At 35.9% G+C, this 19,450-nt stretch overlaps 1 protein-coding gene across 2 annotated transcripts in view; it reads right to left on the bottom strand.

Moving 5' to 3' along the window:
* Positions 1-19,450, bottom strand: part of Specc1l (sperm antigen with calponin homology and coiled-coil domains 1 like) — a 143,303-nt gene that overhangs the window by 66,271 nt on the left and 57,582 nt on the right. For both annotated transcript variants that reach the window (XM_027923357.3, XM_071617455.1), the window contains exons 6-9: positions 13,577-13,650; positions 12,100-12,275; positions 6,246-6,409; positions 2,539-2,630 (exon numbers count right to left, since the gene is read on the bottom strand). In XM_027923357.3, the coding sequence (XP_027779158.1) occupies positions 2,539-2,630; positions 6,246-6,409; positions 12,100-12,275; positions 13,577-13,650 (506 nt within the window). The remainder of the gene's footprint in view (positions 1-2,538; positions 2,631-6,245; positions 6,410-12,099; positions 12,276-13,576; positions 13,651-19,450) is intronic.

The following is a 19,450-nucleotide window of genomic DNA, read 5'->3' as shown; positions in this document are numbered from 1 at the left end:
GTTAGTCTGTATATTTTGGTCTACAATAAATTTCATTTTGTCCATATGGATATCTGTTCCAGAATCCTTTGTTGAAAAGAATCTTCCCTTGCATCAAATTACTTTGGCACTTTTGTTGAAAACCAACTAATCTACTTCTGGACTCTACTAATCTCTGATCTAATGTCTTTACTGCACAATGACAGTATCACACTGTCTTGATCGCATAACTATAGAGTAAGTGTTGAAATCAGGTAGTGCAATTCCTCCAAATTTGTCCCTTCCCTCATGCTTTGCACATGCAAGGCCCTTTGATTTCCATGTGGTTTGTTTAAATCTTGTCAATTTGTACCAAAAAAACGCTAAGATTTTAATTGGGATTGACTCAATCTATAGACCAATTTGAAGAATATAAGACATTACTGATATTGAGTTTTCCAATCATAAATGCGATACATTTGTTACTTCTTTAATTTCCCTCAGCAATATTTTACAGTTTTCACTGGAGGGTCTTGTACATATTCCATTAAATTTACTGCTAAACATTTCAGTTTTCAATTGTTTTTGCTAGCATATAGATAATACAAGGGCTGGGGGTATAGCTAAGTGGTACAGCATTCAGGCAAAAACTCAGAAGGATGCCTATGCAGATTTCTGAGCCCTTGCTGCATTAGCTTCCTCCTCCCAGGAAAATTCTAGCAGTCTCATTCTCCTTGATCATTGATTTATCTCTCCTCAGATTCAACTGGATACCCTTTTCCGTTTCTCATCGGTTCATCTTCCCCACACCACCAACTATCTAGAAATTACTTACATGAAAAGAATGTGAGCCATAGCAGGACTTTCCTTGTTTTTCACCTTTTTTTCCAGGGATCATAATCCTTGGTGCTTTTTATACAATGTTTGAAAGTAACTACTTCCTATATTTTGTCCTACTTTCTAGTTTTATGTGCTAATAGCTTTTGTTAGTCCCTCATGGCCAGAAGTAGCACTCTACCAGGGAGTTTTGAAAAACTAAAAATCCCAATCTTCGTCGGCTTCATTACCCCAGAGATTTCTGGTTCACTAGCTAAAGCCTGAGAATCTGTATGTTTAAAACTCTCCATGTGGTTTTTATATACAGTTAGGTTTGAGATGCACTGTGCTAACTAATCATGAACTAAAAAAAGCTTGTGGGTGTAGCTTGTAATTATTAGCTTTTTATAAGCTACAAAAATGAGAGTTTTCACCTCTTATTTTAAAAAAGATTTAGAGAATGATGCCTTGGACATTGAACTTCAACTGACAAAAACTATTTTGAGAAACTTCATCTTATTTTACTATATTTGGCACCTTTACTTTGCTTTTACTTATTTCTTCAGGCTTTTAAAACAAGTTTGATTTGTGGAGCATATTAAATCTGTGAAATACGGAATTCCCCTTGGATTCCTTTTACATTAAGACATGACATCTTGTACATACATGCAAATGCAAAGCTACTGATTTGCAACATCACAAATGCCTAAACTATGCAAAAATGTCTAAACTTTACAAAAACTTTAAAAAAATTAAAAGTCCACTCATAAAACCCATGGCCAATTGTTCACACAGCACTAAAGTCTCAACTCAAAAAGAAAAAAGCTTCCAAGCCCTATTATTTTAGGGAAAAGATGTGGCCAAAACTATCCTGTATCACAGGATAACAGATTTAAGGCAATTTTTTCTTTGGCTGCTCTCACTTATGTGGAAATACTCCACCTCAGCCACTTTCTGAAAGTGAACAGATAAAGAGCACAATGAGAGGGTCTCTTCATAGAGAACAGTCACCTGCCCTGTTTCTGGTCTGTTTTTCCACAATGGCAAGAAAGAGAAACTTCTGAAACTTGCTTATAATGGATCAGCAATGTCCTTGTGCTATACTGTGATACATTGGTCTTCAATGAATCATACTTCTCTGAACTCATGCCTGGAACAGACCCTTCTCACTCTGAATCTGAGTTGGCCCTGTGATCTGTTTGGACCAAAAGAACAGGCTAGAAGTGGTACTGTCCAAGCTTCATGCCAAGGTCTTCAGAGGCTTTTTGCCAACTTCTATTTTTACCTTCCTGGAGCTGGAGAGAATCATATTGCCGAATGGGCCTGAGAAGAAAGATCACGTGGAGACAGCAGTCCAGTGCCCTCCTGAGTCCAACCCACACTCTGGCTCAGTGAATCTGCAGGAGTAAGCCCAGGTACAGCCAGGAAAGAACTGCCTCATCAACTCAGAAAAATGTGAAAAATAGTAAACTACCATTTTAAGTCACTAGGTTTTTAAGTGATTTTTTTTCTGCAGCACAGGCTTAGACATGCCAACTGCATGCTCAAAGAGACATCTTAGTTTCCCAGAAGAATAACATAATTTACATATATACATAATTTATCTTACTCAAGGATGTTCATGGTATTTAGAAAACAGATCCCAAATACATCCTTCTGAGCAATCATATGCCCACCTGACACATGTGTGTATGACTCTGAAGAAAAGGATTTAGCTTTCAGATTCTGAAGCCCCCAGAACCTTCAGTGGTCCCAGGCACTTACCTGCATAGGGGATACAGCTGCTGCAGGAGGGGTTTTCATAGGACTCGGACTCAGAGGTGTTCGAGGAATTGCAGCTGCAGCAGGGTTTGGTACTACAAAAACAACAAACAAACAAGTAAATAACAGAGAAATCACAGTGCCATAGAAGCTTTCTTAACTGGTCCCCATTTAAGGATTCATCAGATTAACCAAAGCTCTCAAATTCCACTGGAAACAGTCTTAGCTAATGCCTGACCTATGCTGAACACTCACAACAGTCTCTCAGGAGACAGGTGCTTTTACCACCAGTGAATTGTTTGCTTCCCTAGGCCAATAATTTTATTTCTGCTGTTTAATTATATTAGTGGCCAAAGTATTCCATTTACCAATGAAATCCAAGTACAAAAACAAACCCACGAGAGGCTGATGTGCTTACCTAGCATATATAAGGCTCTGGGTTCAATGCTCAGCATTGCAAATAAAAGAAAATAAAACCAAAGAGGATATTATCTGTAAAATGCTTCAAATAAGAGGCCTGGAATGTAATGGACATTCACCAACTGCACATTAAACAAATGGATGAAGAGCTTCTATTCATCCTACCTCACTTCCTCCTACAGAACTTATCACTCCACTTCACGTGTATTTTCTGATTTGCATTTAACACAAAGATGTATGATTATTTGTTTACATAATCTTCCTCTCTTAACTACTCACAGCAGCTTATTTTTTCTAATTCATTCATTAATTAATTTCTAGACACTTGGACTTAGCACAAATTCTGATAAAGTCTGCATAAAATTAGTTTTTCCTTTGAAACTGCATTAAATTCAAAATGAGAAATGCAAACTGAACCCAGGCATATCACTAGAAATGGAGAAATGGAGAAAAGCACACTAAGTAAAGCATGCAGGTGTTCTTTTTTTACTGAGACAAAATTCACACAACATGAATTTAACCATTTTTAAATGTACAATTCACTAACTTTTAGCGCATTCACAATATTGTACAACCATGACCTCTACCTAGTTCAAAAATATTTCATCACCTCAAAAGTAACTACTTATTAAGTAGTTACTCCCCTTCCACCCTTTCACCCTTGTAGAGATAAACAGCCCCCATCTGCTTATCTCTACAAACTGACCTATTCTGCATATTTCATGTAAATGTAATCTTACAATATGTGGCCTGTTGTATCTGGCTTTTTCACTTAGCATAATGTTATAAAGATATATCTATATTGTAGCATGTAATGGTACTTAATTCCTTCTTAGAGTTGACTAATACTCCATTGTATGAAAAAATTACATTTTGTTTATCTATTCATTCAATTCATGAACACTTGGGTTGTTCCGCTCTCTTGCCTATTGTGGATAGCACTGCTTTGAACATTTATATACAAGTATTTGTCTAAATACTTACTTTCAATTCTTTTATAACTAGGAGTACAAATGCTGGGCTATTTAGATTAATTTTACTATAAAATATTTGTTAAAGATCAATATAAGAGCATATATATCTATTTTTTTTTTTTTTTTTTTTTTTTGCATTGAAGTCTGTTTTGTTAGCCAGGCACAGTGGCACACACCTATAATCCCAGTGGCTCAGGAGGCTGAGGCAGGTAGATTATGAGTTCAAAGCCAGCCTCAGCAACTTAACAAGGCCCTAAGAAACTCAGTGAGACCCTGTCTCTAAATAAAATACAAAAAAAGGCTGGGGATGTGCCTCAGTAATTAAGTGCTCCTGAGTTCAATCCTCAATACAAAAAAAAAAAAAAAGTCTGTTGTGTTGATATTGTGAATAGGTGCATAATTTAGTATACAAGCCATTATCATTTTATTTTAAAATAATGTATTTTTTAAAAGTTCTCTTCATCTTACTCCATATTAATCAGAGGTAGATACTAATAGCTGTTCTGAAGACCTCTTTCTTTACTTTAAATACAAATACATATAACCATCTATGTACTTTAAAAAAAAAACACAAAATAACATGGGGCTGGGGTTGTGGCTCAGTGGTGAAGTGCTCGCCTATCACGTGCGAGGCCCTGGGTTCGACCTCAACATCAAATACAAATAAAATAAAAGTGTCGTTCCAAAAAAAATAACACACTGGTCTGCAACTTATTATAAAGAATCGCAGATATATTTTAATATTAGTACTTCAAGATCCACCTCATACTTATTAAAAGAACCCAACTTGTTTCTGAACCTTAATTGTGGTATGGTTGGGGTGTAAGGGTAGGGGAAGCACTTGGGTTGTTTCAGATCTCTTGGCTATTGCGGATAGCCCATTTGAGGGAAGAAATGGGCAGAGGTGGACCCTTGTAGGCATTGTGAGATCCTAACTTCATTCCAACTATAATAAGGAAATTACACAATTTTAGGTAGGGGAAAAAAACTACCATAAAACAGAATGGGAAATTATGATTACTAAAATTAGTAATTGATGGTCATTTGAACTAAAGATTGTGCCACTAGAAATGAAGAAAAGCACACTAAGTAAAAGTGGAGACCCATATTGGAGGCTGGATCAATACTTGCTAAGGTGTAATTACATGCTTGTAATCCCAGAATTACAAGGCTGGAGGATTGCAAGTTTGAGGTTAACCTAATCAACTTAACAGACACCCCATTTTAAAAAAAATAATAATAATAACTGGGGAGCTGTGGCTCAGCAGTAATGCACTTGCTTGGCATGTGTGAGGTGCTGGGTTCAATTCTCAGCACCACATATAAATAAGTTTAAATAAAAAAGGTCTAGGGACTGGGGTTGTGGCTCAGCAGTGGAGCGCTTGCCTTGAATGTGTGAGACCTCACCACCACATAAAAATAAATAAGTGAAATAAAGGTACTGTGTCCAACTACAACTAAAAAATAAATTAAAAAAAAAATAATAAAGGTCTATCAACAACTAAAAAAATATTTTTTAAAAAACTGGGGATAGACCTAATGATGAGCACTTGCCTAAAATATATGAGACCCCGAGTTCAATCCTCAGTATTGCCAACCCCACCCCACCCTGCCACCCAAAAGGAGACCTGCTAAGACTGGATTAGATGTGGGGGTGGGAAAGAAGAATTTAAGGAAGATTCCCAGATACTTGTTCAAAAACTGGGTGGAATGGTGCTGCTATTTCATGGAGCAAAGGTTTAATTCTGGACATACAAATATCTGGAGAGGGACTGGGGTTGTGGCTCAGTGGTAGAGCGCTTACCTAGCATGTGTGAGGCACTGGGTTCGATTCTCAGCATAACATATAAATAAATATATATAAAATATATATTTATATGTAACATAAACATATAAATAAATAAACATAAAGTTCTATCAAAAACTGAAGAAAAAAATATTAGGAGACATCTAAGTGCCAATGTCAAGTGAACATTTGGATATACAACAAGAAATCAAAGGAAGGGAAACAGCTAGCATAAGGCATCTGCACATTTTAGGCATTAAAAGGATAACTGAGTCACAGGAACATGTGGTCCACCTGGGGAAAAAAGACACACATCTTTGCATAAACAAGGGATGAGCTGGATACCAAGATTTCTAAAGCAAAAGACTCCAAACTCCCTATGAAAAGTCACCTTATATTAACTCATTGATACTATTTGAAATTTGATTAGACTGAGAGTAGAATGGTAAAGAATATCAAATAACACCAGAGAACACTGGATAAGTAAATAGAACCTCTGCCCCTGGCACAATAAATATGAAATTAATTACCTTGAGATGCACTGTCAAAGGACTTGATAAGGGTTTTTACTGTAGGAGTTGGCTCTGAGGAAGTTGAGGACCTTCTACTCAGTCCCATCCCCTGCCTTAAAGCTGCCAAATCTCTTTCAACAGCATTCATGTAGTTGTATACCCGGCCTCGCTCCTCCTCTTGCCTAAAAATAATATGTAAATACAGCATTTGCACATATGTATGAGAAAATACACATTTTTCCCTCTCCCAACTGAAAGCATTAAAAGACATTAGTTTTGTTTCAACTGTATCAGTTAAGCAAAGTAGATTATCTGGCCTAATATTCTCATTTGCTTGATAAATGCCCAGAAATGATATTAAAATTTTCATATCAAGTTATCCTAAGCAAGTTAAATTACCATCAAATTCCATTTTCATCTAAGTAAGTGTCAGGTGAGGGCATCAGTAATCAATTAGCAGTAAAATGGGAGGCAGACTTGCCACAGCCTGACTCAGATCTAGGAATCTCTGGTTCTCTGCTGCTAGGAATGCCTGGCCCTTCTCAGAAGTCTGGGATTTCGCCAGCACATGTAGATAATTTAGGCTGGCTCTAGCTTAAAATGCTGTGCTTGAACATGGAATTGCAAAGAAATAAAACCAAAGCCCATGTTCTCAAAGAACAGAACAGACCTACAAATAGAATTTCTACAGAAGGGGAGGAAAAAAAAAAAAAAGCCCAGGCCCATATTAGTAACCTGAGTCCTCTAGTGTGATGTATCCCTGAGTCATCAGAAAAATCAATGCTATTTCATTTCTGGTCCTCTTAATTCACTGAGCTGACTAATACACATTTTCATCTGGAATGAGATTGCAATTGCAGAATTTGCACATGTCATAAAACTATCAAGTACACTAATAGGGACAAAAATCAAATCAGTTTTTTGGAAAATTGTCTGTGTTGGTCATCTGGCTCTCTGGAAGTTTGGTTTTTTGTTTTGTTTTGTTTTGTTTTTGCCTCAAGATGTACCAGAGGTGGGCTGGGGATGTGGCTCAAGCGGTAGCGCGCTCGCCTGGCATGCGTGCGGCCTGGGGTTCGATCCTCAGCACCACATACAAACAAAGATGTTGTGTCCACCAAAAACTAAAATATTAAAAAAAAAATTCTCTCTCTCTCTCTCTTTAAAAAAAAAAAAGATGTACCAGAGGTATATGTGTAGCTACTTATCATGATTAGAAGCTTCAATAATCCATAATAATGATAATAATTTTTTGGTCTGAGAACCCCTTTCCGTTCCTAAAAATAATTGAGGACCCCCAAAAGCTTTTGTTTATGTGAGTTACTTCCATTAATCAATTAAATAGAAAGCATATAAAATACATAATTAATCTAAGCCAGGTGTGTGGCATACACTCATAATCCCAGCTACTCAGGAGGCTAAGGCAGGAGGACCTCAAGGCCAACTTGGGCAACTTCACAAGACTGTCTCTCCAGTCACACAAAGTAAACATAAAAGTAAACCCAGGACTAATTAACATGATACAAAAATCTTAATGAAAAACAACTATATTTCTAAAGACAAAACAATTAATAAGAGTAGCAGTGTTTTATATTTTAAATATCTAATATCTAGCTTAGAAGATAGCTAGATTCTCATTTCTTCCATATTCAATCTATCAAGATATGAAAAAAAAGAAGATCTTTAACAGATAATGTGGTTAAAAAAGAGAAGAATATTTAAAAACCCTTTTTAGATAACTGTGGTTATTCTTTGATACTAAAATAAAATGTAACAATTGATAGTTACTTAAAAGTTGACTGTGAAATGTGGGTGTAACTCAATGTTAGAGCATTTGCCTAGCATGAAGGAAGCCCTGGGTTTGATACCTAGAAATACCACAAACACACACACACACAGTTCAATGTGGAATTTTAAACCATATGAAATTTTCCAGTTTTGTCCATTATGACCCACTGGTCTGTCATGTTCTTTGAAAGAATCTTTTTACCCATCCGTGATCCTAAAACAATACACATGTCATAAGGAAAATACTGGCACATTGTATTATAAAGATTCCCCCAATGCTTACCTTTATACAATATCATCAATGATCTCACTCAAAACAAACGAACAAACAAAAAACTCTTTAAATATGGGAAGCCACACTTCAGATAGAGCCCTAATATCCAGAGTATACAAAGAACTCAAAAAATTAGACAATAAGAGAACAAACAACCCAATCAAAATGGGCCAAGGACCTGAACAGACACTTCTCAGAGGAGGACATACAGTCAATCAACAAGTACATGAAAAAATGCTCACCATCTCTAGCTGTCAGAGAAATGCAAATCAAAACCACCCTAAGATACCATCTCACTCCAGTAAGATTGGCAGCCTTTATGAAGTCAAACAACAACAAGTGCTGGCGAGGATGTGGGGAAAAGGGTACACTTGTACACTGCTGGTGGGACTGCAGATTGGTGCAGCCAATTTGGAAAGCAGTATGGAGATTTCTTGGAAAGCTGGGAATGGAGCCACCATTTGACCCAGCTATTCCCCTTCTTGGTCTATTCCCTAAAGACCTAAAAAGAGCATGCTACAGGGACACTGCTACATCGATGTTCATAGCAGCACAATTCACAATAACAAGGCTGTGGAACCAACCTAGATGCCCTTCAATAGACGAATGGATTAAAAAAATGTGGCATTTATACACAATGGAGTATTACTCTGCATTAAAAAATGACAAAATCATAGAATTTGCAGGGAAATGGACGGCATTAGAGCAGATTATGCTAAGTGAAGCTAGCCAATCCCTAAAAAACAAATGCCAAATGTCTTCTTTGATATAAGGAGAGTAACTAAGAACAGAGTAGGGACGAAGAGCAGGAGAAGAAGATTAACATTTAACAGGGATGAGAGGTGGGAGGGAAGGGGAGAGAGAAGGGAAACTGCATGGAAATGGAAGGAGACCCTCAGGGTTATACAGCGGAGGGGGTAGAGAGAGAGGAGGGGAGGGGAGGGGAGAGGAGGGGAGGGGGGATGGTGGAGGATGGGAAAGGCAGCGGAGCACAACAGACACTAGTATGGCAATATGTAAATCAATGGATGTGTAACTGATGTGATTCTGCAATCTGTGTATGGGGTGAAGGTGGGAGTTCATAACCCACTTGAATCAAAGTGTGGAATATGATATGTCAAGAAATTTGTAATGTTTTGAACAACCAACAATAAAAAATTTTAAAAAAAAATATGGGAAGCCACCATATTTACAATGGCAAACAAAATTTTCCCAAGACCTTAACACTCATTTGTTTTTATTTTTTTTTAAATGTTCTTTTAACTGTAGATGAACAAACAGTATCTTTATTTATTTTTTATGTGGTGCTGATGATCGAACCCAGGGCCGCACACATGTGAGGCGAACGCTCTACCGCTGAGCCACAACCCCAGCCCCTTAACACTCATTTGAAGCCCATATGTATCAGTGGCAACAAATACGGTCAGTTGTTTTCCTTTAAAGGAAACACCCACCAAATATCAAAATCTGAATACCTATAGTTTTTCTGTTAGTCAACCTCAAGTAAAAATGGTGCTACATTGGGCTGGGGATGTGGCTCAAGCGGTAGCGAGCTCGCCTGGCATGCGTGCAGCCTGGGTTCGATCCTCAGCCCACATACAAACAAAGATGTTGTGTCCGCCGAAAACTAAAAAATAAATATTAAAATTCTCTCTCTCTCTTTCTCTGTCTCTACTCTCTCTTAAAAAAAAAAATGGTGCTACATTAAGGAAAGAAAGTAGTTTAAACTAAAATGACTATATAATGCTCTCCTCAAGGCAATCTCATACTTGGGTACACACAGATAAAGTAGAAGTGTTTATTTATACTTCCCATCTTATTACACAGGTTAAAACTAGGGTAACTCAAGGACTGATATTTAGTAAAATTAAAAATTTACTCCTTCAGGAAGGACAACTTGAAGTTAAACCTGCATTGTGCTTTGTTTAGGGCTTTTTGCCTTTTTTTTTTCCTTTTTAAATGTCAGTGTGATGCTGACAAGTTATTAGGAGTACAATTTGGTGCCAAGGCCTTGATTTAACAAGTTTATGTCTGCTTTTCATTATCAGTATAAAAGTCAGCACAGTGAAAAAGGTCAACAACCTGTTAGTAGTATTATTATGAAAATGATACTTAATGAAAATGTATTCAGGGGTCTCAGGAGTCTACAGTCACTCTGAGAACCCCTGCTCTATAATATGCCTCTATCAGGAGGTACTTATTGAACAATATATATTGCATATATGTCATAAATATGATGAGCTTTGGGGAACCAAGAGAGTGATCCTTTAAGGCCAGGTGCTGTGGTGCACACCTGTAATCCCAGTGACTTGGGAGATCCCAAGTTCAAAGCCAGCCTCAGCACCTTAGCAAGATCATGTCTCAAAATAAATAAATGAGTGCGGGGGGGTGGGGGGGGGGGGTGGGGGGGGTGGCAATCCCTGGTACCAAGGGGAAGAAGAAGAAGAAGAAGGAAAAAAAAAAAAGAATGATCCTTTAAGAGCAGAATTTCAGGGCTGGGGCTGTAGCTCATTGGTAGAGCACTTGCCTAACATAGTTAAGGACCTGGGTTTGAACCTCACCACTGTCAAAATAATCATCATCATCATCATCATCTGCAGTCACTCAGGATAACCTTGAATGAGGCATTTCTGATAATGCTGTTCCTTTAACAGCATATGGAAGGAAAAAAAGCAATGCAATACAAGATTTATACCAGTGGAGAAACCATATCCGATGCTTCATTTCAAACTGTTTAAGCCAGTGAGAGATTCTTAAAAATACTTGTCTTTGGGCCATACACTAGGGCTAGGTAATAATAAAATAACATAGATTTCCAAAAATATGCTGTTTTTAAAAAATTATTTTCCTATAGGAAAAAAGTGTTTTCCTATAAAAATCATTCAAAGTAAGTAACAAATTTTAAACAATAATCTCACATACAAAATTACTATCCCCCCACTCAGATGGAATCTTACTGCAGAGCTCAGAGCACATCACAGATGCTACCTCATCCAATAATTTTTATAGGTTTCCAATGATCTCCATGTTTGTTGCATGGAGGAAAAATAACATTACTATGGACATTCATGCAGTTACAGAAAAGAACAAGTGAAAATTCCTCAAGTGAGTGATAGAAACTTACTTTGCATTCTTTACTTGGGTTTCCAAAAATACTAGCCAAAGAGGCTGTAGCTCATTGCCCTGAGCACTTTGCAGGCATTATCTCATTTACTCATTACATCAATACTGCAAAGTAGAATATTGCCACCATTTTAAAGATAAAAAAACTAAGGCTAAGCAAAGTTGAGGTGGCTGATCAAGATCATAGCTAGTTAAGAGGCAGAACTCGTCAGGAACCTAGTTTATCTAGTCACAAGACTATAGTCTAAAGAAAAATAACAGGGCCAGATCATGGGATTAGGGAAAAGAAGAATTATATTGTACCCTAAGCTGACACAACTATGGTTTTCTCCAGAGTCACTGATTATTGATCAACACAGACAACAACACTGAAAGATTCATATAAACTGTTATTTTACAGGTATCATAAATAAGGGCCCAGAAAAATTACCTTCCATTAGATCTAAACTCAATAGTGTCAACTCTCATGTTTTTTCCATAATACCACGTCACAAAATTGGGATTTAGGGCTGGGACTGTGGCTCATTAGTAGCGCATTGCCTGGCATGTGTGAGGCACTGGGTTTAATTCTCCACATCACACATAAATAAATTAAATAAAGGTCTATCAACATCTTTAAAAAAAACAAAACTGGGATTTAAATGTTCTCTCTACTGAAACATAGAACACAACAGTTTTCTCAGAACATACTTGCGTGACTTTATTTCCTCCAATTCTTTTGTGAGTTTCTCATTTTTTTCTTGAGCCTCATGTAACCGGCGCTTCAGATCACCAATCTCCTCTTGGGCTTCAGATTTAATGTCATTTGCAATGACTACTGCGGTCTGGAGATCAGCTTGAAACTGCCGCCATTCCGCAGATTCTTCCTATATTAAAAACACTAAATGTTTATTTCCAAAAGAGAGCAATGAAGATTTATTTAAAAGCAATAATATTTGTTTGTGATTAAATTGTTATTGTGCACTGTACTCCCAGATGATGATTCATTTTTTTAATCATGGAGAATTGCTATTACCTATTTCTAACAGGCAATGCAACTATTATTAGAGAATTTGTTCTTAATGAGGGAAAAGATTTTCCAGCTGATCTGTCTACTGATGCATCAAGCACTCAGAGTGTTCAATAAATATTAATAATAATAATGTCAAGCCTCCCTTCCTCTGGCAAGTTTCAAAGCAAGTCTTATGAAAAATAAACATCATCCAGAATTTAGAGCTTTACCTCTGGAAAGCTCAAGAAGGTATATAAATGGTATGTGAACTATACAGTGAAAAACTATAAATATCCTTACATCAAAAACTAATAGAAAAAAAATCAAAAGTAAAGGAAAAGGAAGAGGAAGCCAGAAGAACAAAACCGAACTCAATATAGGCAGACAAAATTATACAAAGAGGCAGTAAGGAACTGGATGGTCAGTTGCTTCTCACAGTCATGGAGGATGTGGGTGTGGCTGGGTGGGGAAGTATCCCTGGGATATCACCTCCACCAGAGCCACAGCTGGGCCACACCCAAGCCCTCTCATCTCCAAAGCAATTTTCTGACATTATGCAAGTAGCTTGATGCAACTGTGGCGTGACCCAAACTCTGAGATAAGCATTCTCTCCACTCTCTACATCTCAGTAGCAGTGCTATTGGCAAGTTCATCAATCCCATAAATACAGAAAATTCATGAAAAATAGCCTAATTTGGGCCACTTTATAATCAAAATATAATACATTTCCTAAATCCATCTTCCTAAAATTACCATCCACAAATCACTAGTACATTCTTCTACCCCAAATCTAGCACCAATCCCAATTTGAAAGGATGGCATTTGCTTTCTGTCCAAAGCCCAATGGGCCCAATATCACCACTGTATCAAAAACTTAGTGAAGTGATAATGTGGTCAAATTTTAAAAGCTCTGTTTTCTAAAAGATGATATTTTTTTCCTTTTTTTTTTTTTTTTCTCTCAGTACTAGAGATTGAACCCAGGGGTGTTCTACTACTGAGCTATATCTCCAGTCCTTTTTATTTTTTAATCTTGAGATAGGGTCTTGTTAAGTTACTCAGGCTGGCCTCAAACTTGTGATCATCCTGCATCAGCCTCTCAAGTCACTGGGATTACAGGCATGTGCCACCATACCTGGCCATCTAAGAAGATAATTAATACATGAAGATTTATCCTACCCTAAGTCTCCTATGGAGTGTCTTGATTTCTCTTTCCATGTCATGTTTTTGGTCCTGGAGTTTTTTAACTGTATCTGAAAAAAAACCACAAAAGTTGAAATACTGTTAGAGCTGTGTTCAAAAAGAATAATATAAATTATATTCAAAAAAGTTATCTTGTCAAAAAGACTATTTTTAATACAAAATTTTAAAAACAAACAAACAAAAAAGTGTCCTAGGTATTAACCAATAATACTTTCTAAGGAATATATCAAGTTAAAATTACAGTTTCTGGATCACTTCCTTCCTAAGTGTTTTAATTCTAAAACCTTTTAAAAAGTTCACTGAAATCATGTACATTGTTGGCATATAATCAATCAAAACAACACTGGCTGCTATTAAAATGTTAACATTTAAAGTATGCAAGTGTAACTTTCTTTACACATTGGAATAAATTCCAGAAGAATAAATTAGTAAAATTACTTAAATAACAAATTACATAATCCCTAGCAAGCTTCAATTTATTTATTTGTTCTTTTTAGATATATATGATAAAGTGTATTTTGACATATTATACATACATGGAGTATAACTTATTCTAATTAGGATCCCATTCTTGTGATTGTACATGATGTGGAGTTTATTGCTGATGTATTCATATATGAACATAGGAAAGTTATGTCTGCTTCATTCTACTATCTTTTCTATTCCTATCCCCTCTCCCTTCCCTGCATTCCCCTTTGGCTGATCCAATGAACTTCTATTCTTTTCGCCCCCTACTCTTATTGTGTGTCAGCATCCACATATTAGGGAGAATATTAGGCTTTGGGGTTTTGGGGATTGGTTTTTTTCACTTAGCATGACAGTCTCTGGTTCCATTCATTTACTGGGAAAATGCAATAATTTCTTTCTCTTTAAGGCTGAGTAATATTCCATTGTGTCTATAATCCACATTTTCTTTATCCATTCATCTGTGGAAGCGCATCCAGGTTGGTTCCATAGCTTATCTATTGTGAAGTGAGCTGTTATAAAACATTGATGTGGCTGCATCTCTGTAGAATGTTGATTTTAAATCCTTTGGGAATATACAGAGGAATGGAAAAACTGGGTCAAATGGTGGTTCCATTCCTAGTTTTTTGAGGATTCTTCATACTGCTTTCCAGAGTGGCTATACCAATCTGCAGATCCACCTGCAACGTACAAGTGTACCTTTTTTCCCACATCCTCACCAACATTTATCATTACTTGTATTCTTGATAATTGCCATTCTGACTAAAGTGAGATGGAATCTCAGTGTTGTTTTAATGTTAGGCCTTTAAAATGAAATAAATATATAAATGTGTAATGGTAGCAGTAAAAAAAAGTAATAGTGAAATCATTACCTAGGATTTTTAAAAAATTATTGATAGAACTACTGATAGTTCTATCTAGTCTATTGATAGAACTACTGATTTTCAGGGTCATTATAGCTGTAGACATTGGTGCTGTGAGTAAATAACATTCTATCCCATTCCTTACACTTAGGAACAGACACAGAAAAATCCTGGCTTATAATAATAATAATAAAATCTTCCTCCAGCTAACAAATTACAGCTTTTAATTAATTCCTAAATGAGAATGCTGATGTTTTTTTCTTAGATGGCTCATCATATTCCTCATCCCAGTTCTAAGAACTTGCTCTTCTGAGATCTCTGTGACACTGTCTTTTACTTAATGTTGGTACATTTGTGTCCTTCCTTCCTTTCTTCTTCCTCCCTTCCTTTTTCTTTTTTTTTTTTTTTTTTTTTTTTTTGTGGCACTGGGGATTGAATACAGGACATGTGCACGTTAGGCAAGAGTTATACCACAAGCCCTCATACAAGTACTCTACCACTGAGCTACATCCTCAGCCCTGCTATTTTTAAAATGGCATGAATTCATTTCAGTAACAACATGAAAGATTAGAATATTTATAATACTTACATGTGTAACTATTATTATTATAAACATACAAAATGCTATATTTTCTAAAGTTGGATAAAATGTGGGGAAAAAATCAGGCCAAACATTTTGGTAACCAATAGTCAACATCCTCCTATTCGCTACTCCAAAATTATTTAACAAAGTCAAGGCCTATGAAATGAAGTGTTTAAAATTTAGTCATTAATACAACATCTCATAAGTACCAACTTTGTATCAGGCTTTTTTTTTTTCCCTAGGTGCTTAAGACATAAAGGAAAAGCTAAATAATCCCCATGTTCTTAGAGACAGAAAGATCAATCTTATGTTAAACTAGGAAAGGAAGATAATTTATATGCAAAGGATTAAATGTCTCATGTGTCAACTACTTCAAACCTCATTTAACCTAAAAACTGAGATTCAAACAAGCCATCCAGTTTGGTTAATGGTAAAGTGGATACCACCGTGAGTACACATGTTCATTACTCCATTCTCTTCCACCAGAAGTAAGGACTCTGAAACCAGCAAGGGAATTTAAGGCTCCTTGTGACCTACACATGGATGATTTCAGGATTTAGGTGATAGTATCGGACACAGATGAAACAGACTAAAGAAAGAAGCTAAAAACACTAGAGTTATGCCTTTCATTTACACTGTATCCATTTATATGCAAGAGATACTTTATAATTAAGACAGACAAGCAAACAAAAAATGTTACAAGTATAATTTCTCTTGAAATTTGCTAAAAATTGTTTTCCTTTTTTGATGGTCAGAAAGGATATACATACTTATATTTAAACATAATTCGGGCTGGAGTTGTGGATCAGTGGTAGAGCACTTGCCTAGCATGTGTGAGGTACTGGGTTCGATTCTCAGCACTGTATATAAATAAATAAAATAAAGGTCCATTGACAACTAAAAAAAATTTTTCTTAATCTTTGTCTACTGTGATGTGTTCCAGGCTAGAGGTATCATATTTCATTTTTGCTAATCTAAATAAAAAAATAGTAAACTATAAAAATAAATAAATAAATAAATAAACATAATTCATAGAAGATAAATGATAGCAAGTCTTACTACAGCTCACTTTTAACATCTAGCAACTTGATCACAGGTTACATTTTAAGGAACATGACCATCTTGGATCATAAAATTCCAATTTCTTTCTTCTGTTCTTATCCAGTTCTCTTTACCAACCTCTACAGTTGTGGCCACAAAATTCACATTCTTACAAGGACATTCTTCCTCTGCTGGTATTACACGTTTATTATTTACACATTTCATTGTTTAATTCCTCTTAAATAGAAGAAAAGCTGGCAGCCAGTTGACATATTTAGACAGAATAAAGTGCACTAAGAGTGTCTCTAGGGAATTTGATTTAAACTTTATGATCATGTTTGTATTTTCCTTTGAAAAATATAAAGTATTAGAAATGACAATACACTTTTTCTCCCTGGAAACAAAGGAATTCATGCTACAGTTATTATCTTTTTTAAAAAATATTTTTTTAATGGAAATAATAGCTTTATTTATTTATTTATTTTTTAATGTGGTGCTGGGGATCAAACTCATCGCCTCACAAGTGCTAGGCAATCCCTCTACCACAGAGCCACAAGTTCTTTTCTTTAAGATTTCTTAGCAAAACTAACCTCTAGCATGATAAATGGTCACCCAAGAAGGCAACATTATTTCAACTAGAGAACATCTCCATGCAGTTTTCTTCCTCTTCAAGTTTCCCTAGAGTGAGGACACTGCCCTCTACTGTCTTTAATACAAAAGCAACATTTAGTTCTAACAAATAACATAACTATTAAAATCTCCTTGTTTTAAAACTATAAATTACATCTCAATTTTTATTATACTATTTTTATTTTAAAAATCAGGTAAATTGCTATTTTCATGATTAGGCCTATTTGTTCTGAACAATTCTGGCCACTGACCTGCCAGCTTAATAAGGGGTTCATAATCTTTTCACCACCAAGGATTTGTCTTCTCAGACAAATCAACAGTAATTCACACTGCTCCAGTTATACACTCATCAATCATGCAGATGTTACCAGGAAGCTACCTTAGGCACAGCCTCATCCTGCAATTTTGGGGGACATAAAATAATCAAAGTCTATAAGCAACCTTTTGTGCCCTCCAAATCCCTAGAAAACTCTCAGAGTACTGGCACCAGTGCTTAGTCGGTCTTACACCTGGTTAACACTTCCCACCAAACTCCCGGTATGAATTTTAGAGAAAAGGAAAGGACAAAAGTAACCAGTCTGATAAAAAGACCAGTGGCCGAGGTGGGTAGCATATCGACACAGGGCCACAGCTTTATCTCCAACCCAATATTTCTAATGTGGGAAGAAGAGACAGATAAGTTTCAAATGAATTATATTTTTATTTTGCCCCCTCCCCAAAGTGCATAAAGTTTTGATTTTAGAAGTTACATATATACAATAAAAAGTACAGAAAAGAATAGCAAAATAAAATTGCCCATTATTTGCATTTGGCATATATCCTTCCAGACTACATATTTGTGTGGATGGTATTTTTTAAAGAAAAATGGAATTTTAGTATTTATATTGCCTCATAAGCCTTTGTATTTAGCAGCAGATAATGGACACCTTTATCAATAAATCCAGAACTGCAGCACGATTTGTATGACCACATAGCATTCCATCAATTAAACATGATTTCTTTTAGCAATCTCCTATTAACAGACAGTTTAATAGATTCAGGGTTTTTTTTTTTTTTTTTAAGTTATAAATACAGTGAATGTCTTTATATAATTGCTCAGATAGTATCTGAAGGGGAAGAAGTAATGAAAGGCCCTTTGAAACTACCAACATGACCTGAATCGGTCCTTTAGAAGATTCTAGCTCAAGCACACATTATCTTTTTTTTTTTTTTTTTGAGAAGACACGAGTTATTTAATTTATTATATTATAGAATACACTGAAATCAGCATTTTTAAAGGGATACTATTATATCTGGCTACCATTTTGGTGTAATGCTACATTCTAAACTTTTACTGGCTTTTAAAGATAAAAGCAGCATACACAACTCTCCTATGGCTGGCTTTTTTCATCTTAAGACATTTCCCCATGCTTGTACCCAATAATTTGCCTCATCTGTCTTCAATGATAAAAGTGAAAGCCACAGTAGAGATGCATTGTGTACATGGTTTATTAACTAGATTGCAACTGTTGAAAATACGCGTAGTTTCCAAATTTTGTGATAATAAGCAACACTGCAGCAAGCATCTATATCCACATAAACATATATGCAAATTTGTAAGAGTGTTTATGAAGGGAACGTTTCTAGAAATAGGTTACTATGTAAGTGTACTATTAACACTTTGATCAATACTCTAAAAAAGCAATCATAATTCTTCCAAAGACACATGAAAGAATCCTTTCCTTTTCCTCTTGCATGTTATCTGCTAAATGAAAACTGGCATCTTGTTTTTACTTTGTATTTCTTTGCTTTTTAGTAAGTTATACATTTTTACTGACTTATTTATTCATAAACTTTACTTAATGAATTGTCCTATTGATATGTTGATTCTCTTGATACATTTGCTGAAATACATTTCTGTCAATGTTGTTTATTTATGGTACTTATGTGGAACTGAAAATTGCAATTACACAGGGTCAAATATGAGACTTTTTTTTTATGTCTTCTAGGTACTCTGTCATGTTTAGAAAAGCCCTTCCCACCAAAGAATTACAGAGCTTTCTTCCTCCAGTTTCTTCTACTATCCTTAGCCAGCCCTTGCTTACTACTAGCAAAAGTGCTCAAGTAAAAGAAACCAGATCTGTGTTAGACATGAGGGTCCAGCCCCCATCTCAGGAACTATGAGAGTAGAAAAGATGTTTATACTTAACTCCAACTATGTAAAGAGTATTAGTATGCAAATAGTAAGTGGCTGATAAGTTACCCTGACAATATATAGCCTGACCTGAG

Source organism: Marmota flaviventris, chromosome 1 (genome assembly GCF_047511675.1).
Source record: "Marmota flaviventris isolate mMarFla1 chromosome 1, mMarFla1.hap1, whole genome shotgun sequence".
Taxonomy (NCBI): domain Eukaryota; kingdom Metazoa; phylum Chordata; class Mammalia; order Rodentia; family Sciuridae; genus Marmota; species Marmota flaviventris.
This window is presented reverse-complemented; position numbering and strand designations above follow the sequence as displayed.